Source organism: Chiloscyllium plagiosum, chromosome 1 (assembly GCF_004010195.1).
Source record: "Chiloscyllium plagiosum isolate BGI_BamShark_2017 chromosome 1, ASM401019v2, whole genome shotgun sequence".
NCBI lineage: Eukaryota > Metazoa > Chordata > Chondrichthyes > Orectolobiformes > Hemiscylliidae > Chiloscyllium > Chiloscyllium plagiosum.
The window spans coordinates 22,569,950-22,581,139 of NC_057710.1; the positions used below are offsets into that span (position 1 = coordinate 22,569,950).

The 11,190-nt window shown below is 43.7% G+C and overlaps 1 protein-coding gene across 5 annotated transcripts in view; it reads right to left on the minus strand.

Annotated features, from left to right (window-relative positions):
- Positions 1-1,622: 1,622 nt before the first annotated feature.
- LOC122555900 (leucine zipper putative tumor suppressor 3-like) overlaps positions 1,623-11,190 on the minus strand; it is a 194,928-nt gene continuing 185,360 nt past the window's right edge. For all 5 annotated transcript variants that reach the window (XM_043702440.1, XM_043702521.1, XM_043702360.1 and 2 more), the window contains one exon: positions 1,623-6,291. In XM_043702440.1, coding sequence (XP_043558375.1) covers positions 5,584-6,291 — 708 coding nt within the window. In that variant the 3' untranslated portion in view covers positions 1,623-5,583. The remainder of the gene's footprint in view (positions 6,292-11,190) is intronic.

Genomic DNA, 11,190 nt, shown 5'->3' on the forward strand with positions numbered 1-11,190 from the left:
AGTGCTCAAGATAATTCAAGAGGGAGAACCCAAAAGAATCCAGAAACATACTTGCAGTATGGATAGTCCACTGTTTTTTTTCTTTTATGTAACTTACCATAGAGTCAACAATCAATACTTTAGAAAATAAGGTTTACTAATAGGCACAGAACATATACAGAGTTGCAGAAACAATTGGACATTGTGTCAGCTTCGAATGCTGTAAAGTGAATTGCCAGCTAACTACTCATAACGTTATCCCAAAGTGAGACAGGATCCGTGAACTACCAAAATGAGATTTGCCTATTGGAAAGAAATTAGCAGGTGTAAAGGGACCATCTGCAGGATGTCAGGGTATAATTCATGCTGGGATCCATGCTTAGACCTCAGCTTTTTAAAATCTGCATCAAGAGGATAGAGTGTAGAGCATTCATGTTTGCTGGAGAGACAGAGCTAGGTGGAAAGGCGGGTGATGTGGATGACATAACAAGGCTGCAAAGATCAACAACTGCTCAAGGTAGTGGCAGATAAACTATATCATGGCTTCAGTAAGACCACACTTCAGTAATGTCCATCATTCTGCTCTCCTTACTGAAGAAAGATTTGCTCAAAAGGGAGAACAACAAAGATCAGTGCCTGGGATACGAATTCTGTCCAACAGGGAGAAATTAAGTAGAATAGCTCTATATTCTCAGCAATTTAGAAGAATGAGATTACCTAATTGAAGCCTATAAAGTTGATAAATTTGTTAGTGGTCTGTAGAGGCAATAGCTTAGTAGTATTATCACTCGACTATTAATACAGAGACCCTGGCGATGTTCTGGGGACCCAGGTTCGAATCCTGTTGTGGCAGATGGGAGAACTTGTATTCAATTTAAAGATCTGGAATTAAGAGTTTAATGATGACTGTCGGAAAAAACCCATCTGGTTCATGAATGCCCTTTAGCAAAGGAGATTACAGTTCTTACCTGATCTGGCCTCCATACAACTCCAGCTCCACAGCAATGTGGTTGACTATTAACTGTCCTCTGGATAATTAGGAATGGGCAGTAATGCTGGCCTAACCAGCCATGCACACATCCTGTGAATGAGTCAGGAAATTGTTGAGAGGCTGCTTTGCTTGGTCACAAAGTTAGGAACGAGGGCTCATGCTTCAGGATAAAAATGGAGCCGTTTAAAATGAGGATGAGGAGAAATTTCTTCATTGAGAGGATGATGAGTGTTTGGAATTCTCAGACCTAAGAGCTGTAGATGCTCAATCAATGAGCAGATTCTTGACTAAAATTGACAGATTTGTGACCATTAAGGGAATCAAGAGATATGGGTCAAGGGGAAGAGTGGGGTCAATGTAAATGTTTGGTTATGATTTTACTGAATCATGGGTGGCTCAGTGGTTAGCACTGCTGCCTCACAGCACCAGGGACCCGGGTTTGATTCCAGCCTCAGCCGACTGTGTGGAGTTTGCACATTCTCCCTGAGTCTGCGTGGGTTTCCTCCGGGTGCTCCGGTTTCCTCCCACAAATCAAAAGATGTGCAGGTCAGGTGAACTGGCCATGCTAAATTGCCCATGTGTTCAGGGATGTATAGGTTAGATGCATTAGTCAGGGGAAATGACGGTTAATAGGGTAAGGGAATGGGTCTGGGTGGGTTACTCTTCGGAGGGTCAGTGTGGACTTGTTGGGCTGAAGACCTGATTCCACACTGTAGGGATTCTATAATAGAGCAGGTTCACTGGTTTGTTTGGCCTACCTCTTTTTATAGTTCACATTATGTGTGTAAACTCACCAGCAAACATTCACCATAAACCCTGGGTCTAACTTCCTGCAAGTGTTCCAGTGAGGTCTCATAGGTACATTCCGCATATGTTGAAGATGGATTGCATTGGACATCGAACAGAACACCATTAAAGATACATGGGCCCCAGTCCTGAGTGTTCAAGTTACCCCAGTCCCACAGTGTGGGACAGATTCTGGCTCTCCCCACTTCGATGCGCAAAATAGGTCTGTTTAGAATTTCAGGCTCTGTACCTGTTCTGTGACCCACTGGCATGACAACAAATAGGAAAATCGCAATTTTAAAACAAGTCACAGTGTATCAGATATAATGCAAAGCCCACCACTACATTCAAGCACCCGCCAACGTGCACACAACCTTCACAACCATTCTTGATCTTGTAGCATTCCCTATTCATAGCATCTTACCCATTGCTTTAGGAGGGAATTAGGTAAAGCAAAAACAAGAGTGATTGGTGACGTTGTACAGCTTTAAATGTTTAGTCACACACCTACAAATTGTACTTTATGTCTTATAAATCCAACAGTTTCTTCAATGACCTTATTAAGTTCTACCAGGTAAGGATCACTGTTACCTGGTGATGCATTAAATTAACTGTTACACAGTGCTGGGAGAAAGATGTGCAGCAACTGAGAATTTGCATTGTCTAGTTGTACAGGAAATCCTTAGAATTCATGTAACTTTAGAATGGATAATGTTTACCTTTAAACACAGCACAGGCACACGTAGTTACACGAAACTACACAAGCTCGACTCAATATTTACAAATGAACAAATTAATGGAAAATTCATTGTTCAAGTGGATAATACAATAACAGTGATTAGCCAGTGATTCTCTGAAGGCTGATGTAGTGATGCACAATTTTTAAATGATAGGGTTTCATTTTTTTGTTCTTGCTGGTACCGTAATACAAATTGAATGCATATCATTGAACCACAATTCTTTGCTTCTTAACTCCTTCCCTGTCTTTAACGTCAGCATAGGTGCGATAGGCTGAATGGCCTCTTCCCATGCTATACATTTCCCAGATTAATTCTCCATTAAAAGGTTGGGTGATTCTGATCAATTCTCTTTTACCACGAAGAATTCTGAGAGGGGAAATTGAAGAGATGAGAGAAAACTACTAAAGTTTAGGGCTCCACTCAATTTAGAACAGCCTGGGTTAAGTTTCACAATTCTAATATCATTCTACAAAGCCACGTAAACCTGCTGGTTATGTGTTTGAGGCACAGGTGATATTGTTTTCCTGTCTGACAGATTATCAGATATGCTGTTATCTCCAGACTTTACTCAAACACTTTTATCTCTCATGTAATATAGAGTAAGATATAACTGGAGTAAGAATTAATTTCTATGTTTTTCTGTGTATATTTAGAGACGGCAAAATTTTTAAAAAAGGATATGAAGAAAAGGCAGGACATTGGGACTAAAGCTGATCCTTTTTTTATAAGACTTGCATGCACATTTTTACATTTTGGAAAAAAAATTAAGGCTTTTGTATTTGGAAAAATGGTTTGGACTTTTTAACTCTGATATGAAATTTGGTATTGACCTTTCAACATAGCAAGAGTTGTGAACAAAACTGATCCAGCGAAATTCTTCATCATGGTAGAGGGAGAACTTAGAAGGAAGGAATGACAGCAGGAACTTTGTTCCTTTCTACTCAGAGGGGGAACAGACTTGGTGAGAAACCTCCCAGTGAAGGCCATTGAAGCAGATGGCCATAGGGCTGAGGAGATAATTAGATTTGTTTCTGGAAGGTAAAGGTTTGGTGAGATGTATTGAAAGGCAGAAATTAGGATTGAAGTGTCAAAATCAGGATGAAGATCTTTAGTAAGCAACTTTTCATAGGAAACATACAGAAGAACTAAACAGGACACAGGAAACTGAATGGTTAAAGCCTCAGAGATTGTTAATGCACAACATGGTAGTATTTGCAAAGTACACTGTAGCTTGATGCTTCGATCTGAAATTTGTCTTGACGTTCTAAATGAAGGCGTGAGCTCCAGGATTAATTGAACAGCTTTCATTGACTGAAATCTAAAGTCTCCATGGCAGCATTCACAAGATAGGAAACTGATGGATGTGCCACCTCACTGTGGAGCAATGTGCTGTATCTGGTTCTATGACACACTGTGTCACCTTCACAGAAATGGAATGCATTGTACAGGTAGTTGCTGCACTTCCCCGCTGCAGTGTGCAAGGGGTCATTCACACAGAAAGTGCTACAGGTAGAAGATCCATGTCATCTCAAGCTGCCTCTTCATTTCCTGACTGGCTGCACGTGGGCCCAGGATGCATGCCCCAGCCACTGTGCTCAGGGAGCACTGGAGTCAGCTAATTGGCACTTTGGGCCCATTTCACAATTCAATTCGATCATAGCTGATCTCTAACTTCATTGGTCTGCCGTGGTCAGACATGACAATAGAAAGTGAGACCATCCAGAAGTGAGACATTCCGTGATACGAGCTGAGTGTGAGGCCCTCTGTCGTTGGCTGCAAGTCTCCATGGAGCTGATGGCTTTGCACCCACCCCTCCCCTCCCAGTTGGGACCTAGGTGGGGGTGGTGTGGAGTGAGCACATCTCTAGGGGGCCAAGAAGGAATGGCTTAGTTATAAACATCACTGATTTCAAGATGTAGCCTCCACCATCCCATCTTGGAGGCTGTCCCAACAGCTATGGACATAGCAGATTCCCAGCAGTTCTCCAGTCAAAGCAGCGCCACCAGCAGTGGTGGCCAGAGCTGGGACTGCAGCAAGTCCCCCATGGAAGCAAGACAAAGACAGTTTTGCCCAGACCTGTCAGGTAGGCCTAAGGGGGATGGTGAGCCACAATTGAGAGGCCGGGGAGTGGGGACAAAAGATGAGGGCACTGCTGGTACTTGAGGGACTCCCCTACCCCACCCCCATCAACCATAAGCTCACAGGAACAGGTTTACCCAGCGGCCTGGTAACATGGCATGGGTCTCCTTGCATTGTTGGTAAAATACCAGCAGCAAGTGAAGTGTGCCTGTCAGTGTCTATTAATTGACCACTTTAGGGCCTCAACAATGTTTCTGGTCTACAAGTCACTGGAAGACCTGACTGAAATTCATCACATAAAAACAGAAACAGTTTAGAAAAGTTCAGAAGTGCAAGCTGCAACATCTGAGCAGGAGGAAAACTGAGTTAAAGTTTCATGGTTCTTTTACCAGGGTTAGAAGATGTTAGAGAATGAACTGATTATTAAACGACTGCACAGTAAGTGGATGTGAAAGTGTGATGAGCTGCTGGAGGACTGAACGAAAGGGGAAGACCAGCAGGGGCAGGAGTGATTCACTGCCAGATGGATTGAACGCTATCTGCCCAAGGAGCAGCTTGTCAGCTTTCTGCTATCCACATTCTTTTGTTTTATTGTGACAGAATGTGAGATTCCGACCTCAACACTGGCAGAGTGCCAAGCAGGGAAATGACTGCACTGGTATATGCCACCAGGAACACTGGTACAAACCAAGATGGAGTGGTCCAGAGGTAGCCTGACCCCTCTAATCCATGTCAGCAGACAATGTGGAACAGAAACTGAACCATAATGAGGTTTTACTGCAAAGGATGGTTGGGTAGGTGTTGGGGGAGGGAGAACAGCATTTGACTTAATCCACAACCAATTTCAAAGAAAAGGAAGGCTAAATTTCTGGTGTTCAACCTCAACGTTGCATTAAAACGGAAACAAGCTACCGGATGCCTGTGAATTAAACAGACAAATAGGTTGAGACAGAACATGGCAATAGTCCCACTTTGTATATCAACATAAAGTACAGTCAGCATCACAAATTATATTTCAGTGGATTCAATCCGTTCGAGTCTCGATGGTGTCCATTGCTTGATTTCGTCGGCGGTGGGTGAACCAGCCTTTGTGCTTATCTCGCCCAGTTTGCTTTCCAGCGCCTGGTTCTTCTGGTACATTTCCACATAGTTCAGCTGCAGCTGCTTCTGGTATTTGATGACTTTCTCCTTCTCATCCTGCCACGTCTGCCTCTCCTCCTCGAACTGCGCCACCTGCTGCTCATGCTGCTGTCTCTCCAGCCTCAGCTCTCCCTGCAGCCTCTCGATCTGCTTCTTCAGCGCTTTGACCGCATCCTCGTTCTGCCGCTGCATTTTCGCCTCGTCGCTCTCACAGGCCACCTCCTCCCTGGGCTCCTCCACTGCTTCCTGGCTGTCCCAGCTCTGGTTAGCCCTGGAGGCCAGCGCCTGCTTTAATCCGCAAATCTCTGCTTCGTTCTGGCCTAGCTTTTCCCGCAGGAGCTGAGCCTCACTGGTTTTTCTCTGCAGCTCATTCTCGCACACTTCCAGCTCAATGCCCTTGGCGTTGACAGAGTCCTTCAGAACGAGGACCTGCTCCTCTTTGGCCCTCAACGCTGATGTTGCCTCTTTCAGCTGTGTCCTTAGAGCCACCATCTCATTCAGTTTCTGGGCCATGTCAGCTTGGGAATCTTTCATCTGCTGCTTCATTAAGGAGATCTCACCGGCTTTCTGACACACCTACCAGACAAATACAGAACATGTGAGAACAGCAGTCCGGGCAATACCTCAATCTTATAAACATCCCCATCCTTGTTTGCCAATGCCTCCACAACTTTCCCATTCCCTATCCCTGCAAACTCCTCCAGCGAGTCCTCAGTGATATCTATACTCATCCCACGCTGGCCTATTTTAGCTCCACCTTTGACAGCTGTGCCTGTACCTGTGTGGACCCAGAGATCTTGAATTTGCTCCCTATACCTCTCTGCCTCTCGACTGTCAGATGTTCAACCCTACACCACCAGAGCCCCCTCCCTCAATCAAAACTTTTGTCACATGTCTTAATATTGCCTGAGATGGCTTGGTATTGAAGTTTGCATCACAACCCTCATGTGAAATGCCTTGACTTTGATTGTTATATAAATTGGAAATTTGTTGTTATTTTGAGTCAGGAGAATAAGGTAAACTAAAAGGATCACAGATTATTTGTTACATTATGTTTAAAGGTTCTATTATCAGGAGTTGCATGGTAGCACCAGGGTCCCAGGTTCAATTCCCAACTCGGGCAAATGACTGTGTGGGGTTTGCACATTCTCCTTGTGTCTGCGTAAGTTTTCTCTAGGTGCTCCAGTTTCCTCCCACAATCCAAGGATGTGCAGATTAGGTGGATTGACCATGTTAAATTACCCAGGGTGTCCAAAGGCTTGGTGGATTAGCCATTGGAAATGCAGGGTTACAGAGCTAGGGTAGAGGGGTGGGCCTGGGGGGATATTCTTCAGAGGGTCGGTGTGGACTCGATGGGCCGATGGTCTGCTTCCACATTGTAGGGATTGTATGATTTCTATGATTCATGATCTCTCTCTCCATTACAGAGAGATGAATGGTTATGAATGATTTGAGGGTCACCACTCCACAAGAATTTGGTATGGTGAGGAGGCAGAGCTACCACAGTCAGAACAATGACTGAATCCACCCTCTTAGCTTCATTCTGAACTACAGTCTGGTCATTTAAACAACAGAGTGAGCTGAACCCCAGCCTCCACACCTTGCCCTGAAGTGGGGAATCAGGCAGCATCATATTGAAAGGTATGACTCTATGACTCTATAACTTGTCCATGCTGACCAGGTTTCCTAAACTGAACTAGTCCCATTTGCCTGAATTTGGCCCATATCCTTCTAAACCTTTCCTAACCATATACCTGTCCAAATGTTGTAACTATATCTGCTTCTACCACTTCCTCTGGCAGCTCATTCCATATATGCATCATCCTCTGTATGAAAATGTTGCCCCGCGGGTCCCTTTTAAATCTTTCCCCTCTCATCTTAAATCTATACCCTCTAGTTTTGGACTCCCCCACCCCAGAGAAAAGAATTTGTCTATTTAACTTATCCATACCCCTCTGAAGAAACCTTCTTCACTGTCCCACCACACCAATTTTGGTATCATCTGTAAACTTACTGACCATACCTCCTAATTTCAATCCAAATCATTTCTATAAATGACGAAAAGCAGTGGACCCAGTACCGATCCTTGTGGCACACCTTTGGTCACAGGCGTCCGGTCGTCCACCACTATTTCCTGTCGCCTACCTTCAAGCCAATTTTGTGCTCCAATTGGCGCTAGATCCCTCCCCCCCCCGCCCGGATTGCACGTGATCTAACCTTACTAACCAGTCTGCCATGCAGAACTTTGTCGAAGGCCTTACATAGAAACGCTTGGCAAAGGCAAATTGAAAGGAGAAGTCGAAAACATGAAGCCAGCAGTAAGGAAAGAACGTAAGCTTTTGCAGCAGCAGAGAGAGAGGGCTGTGCCTTCTTTCACAATCCTAGCTTCACCAACTGAAAGCAAAACCTGGAAGCCCTGGGTCTGTGCGAGTCTGACTCCATCCACTCTTGCTTCTTTTGTCTACTTGAATAAAAACCAAAGCTAGCTGAACTGCTGTGCACAGAGCAGACCGCTCAGCGCCAGGTTCACAACACTTCCTTTCAAGAGAAACAAGATAGAACAAATCTCTCTGAAAGCGTCACCTTATCAGTCTTGCACTCGATGTACAGCTACATCCACTAGCATAGCTCCACTACAATTCCCCAAATTTCCCTCACTACCCTGAGCAACTCCTGCAGTGATGTGCTGAGATGGCTCACCTCGGACAAACATTACTATCTTCCTTTGATACCAGGTATGACTCCAATCAGTTGAAAGCTTTCGCCCTTCCCCGATTCCCATTTACAACTTTTGTTGGGACGCCTTGGACAAGTGCAGCCTGGACGTCAAATCAGACATGATAGCAATGCTTAACAGGCATTTAGACCAGACATATGAACAGGCAGGGAATACAGGGATACAGTTTAGAATGGCATCGTGGTAAGCACGGACGTGGTGAGCTGAAGGGCCTGTTCCTGTGCTGTACTGCTCTTTTTCTACGTTCTAAGGTGGTCATTCCAGAAAAAGAGGGAATTTTACAAAAATAATCTCATTGCATTAACTATCTCACTAGCCCCTTCCTTTAAGACCCTAGGAATGAAGTGAATCAGACTGAGGACTTGCTCAGAATGTAACTCCAACAGTTTGCTCAGTCCCACTTCCCTGGTGATTGTATCACTCCTGAGGTTCTCTTTCCCTTCTAGTTCCTGATTTACAGCTATGCTTGGAAGATTCCTTATAGGTTCTGTCGTGAAAACCAATCTAAGCTACCTGATTCATTAATTTGTCATCTCCTTAATTTTCCTTATTTAGTCGCTATTCACTTTGTATAGGTCCAAACTTCACTTTATTAACTCTTTTACTTTTTAAATATCTGAAGCATTTTTAATGCCTGTTTTGATATTTCTGGTTAGCTTTTTTCTCATGTTAGACTGTCCTTCCTCATTAAATCTTTTTATCAATCTTTGCTGTATTTTATATTTAGTCCAATCTCCTAAACTTTGCCCGGTAACATGCTTTTTGTACAGCTGATCTTGTTGAGGCCTTTTGGCTTGTACTCTTCAGGACATTTTCCAGAATATCCCTTCAAGAGGAAAATGGACATTCATACTGCATGAAGAGAGAGTGCTGATTGGTTGGCAAATGGACTGATTGGTGGAGATATCGCCATGGAGAATGCATCAATTAATGATGATTTTAAATGAGGCAGGTTGACTCTAATTGGTTAGAACAGTTTGCATCAAGCAAGGTACTGACTATACCCAACTGGCACATCCTTGCTAAATTTGTAGCTATGACTAACATTAGATGTAATTCTGCAGTTGGATAATCCTGGGTCTGTGAATAATTACAATCAAGTTGAAAACCAATTTCAGGCTGCCAATTGGGCTTACAGTGTGACACACGTATATCCTGGAAGCTCTAAATATTAATACACAGATCCCTGTTTTCTGCTGACAGAAAGCATACTTGCATGTCATACACCTGTTTCAAGTGAACACAATGTATGACAGCCATTCGTTGGCTGATTTCTCGAGGCAATGCCCTGACCAATCCAATTAAAATTTAAACAAAACCTGGAACTGTCAATCCTCATTAACTGGTACACTCCCTATGGCTATGGTCTCCCAATCACAGTACACTGCAAAAAAGGTGTTTTTTCAGCAATATTCAAATTGTGTATAAATAATAAATAACCCTTTCAATTAACCATGGATCATGAAATATCCTGTTGAAATATCCCTTTAAGTGTCTGTCACTGCATTTTACTGAACTATCCCTTAACCTAAAAGAATGAGGCAGTGCGATGTATTAGATAGTTCTTTCAAGGAGACAGTACAGGCACTATGGACTGAATGAGCTCTTTCTGTGTTGTACCATGCTTGCCAAGTCATGAGCTCTGGTCAATATGATCATAGATTATCTTGATCTTTAACTCTATATCCCTATCCACTCCACTTGTCCCTGATACCCAAGAGACTAAAATTCTGTCTATTCCATATTTAAATATATTCAGTGATAGATTCCAAGGATTCACAACCCTTTGAATGAAGTAATTTCTCTTCACTTCAGTCCTAAGTGTTTGGCCCCTTATCATGAAAACATGCTCCCAAAATTACATGCCCTGACCAAGGAAATGATCTCTCAGTGTCTATCCTATCAATTCCCTTCAGAATATTCAATAATATTGCCCAGTAATTTTTTTCTCTAAACTCTGTACTGTACTTTTCTAACTTTGGGTTATTTTAAGTGTAGAAAAATGAGGAAAAATCTGATTGAGGTCTGATTCTCATTGAGTTTGTAATGACTTATAGGAGGCACAGTGGCTCAGTGGTTAGCACTGCTGCCTCACAGCACCAGGGACCTGGGTTCAGTTTCAGCCTCGGGCAACTGACTGTGTGGAGTTTGCGTATTCTCCCTGTGTCTGTGCGGGTTTCTTCCAGGTCATAGAGTCATAGAGATGTACAGCATGGAACAGACCCTTCGGTCCAACCCATCCATATCAACCCAGATATCCCAACCCCATCTAGTCCCACCTGCCAGAACCCAGCCCATATCCCTCCAATCCTTCCTATTCATATACCCATCCAAATGCCTTTTAAATGTTGCAACTGTAACAGCCTCCACCACATCCTCTGGCAGCTCATTCCATACCCATACCAACCTCTGCGTGAAAACATTGCCCCTTAGGTCTCTTTTATATCTTTCCCCGTCACCCTAAACCTATGCCCTCTAGTTCTGGACTCTGCCTACTTACCCTATCCATGCCCCTCATAATTTTATAAATCTCGAAAAGATCACCCCTCAGCCTCCGACACTCCAGGGAAAACAGCCCCAGCCTGTTCAGCCTCTCCCTATAGCCTCAATCCTCCAACCCCGGCAACATCCCCGCAAATCTTTTCTGAACCCTTCAAGTTTCACGACATCTTTTCGATAGGAAGGAGACCAGAATTGCTTGCAATATTCCAACAGTGGCCTAGAGGGAGGGGGAGGGG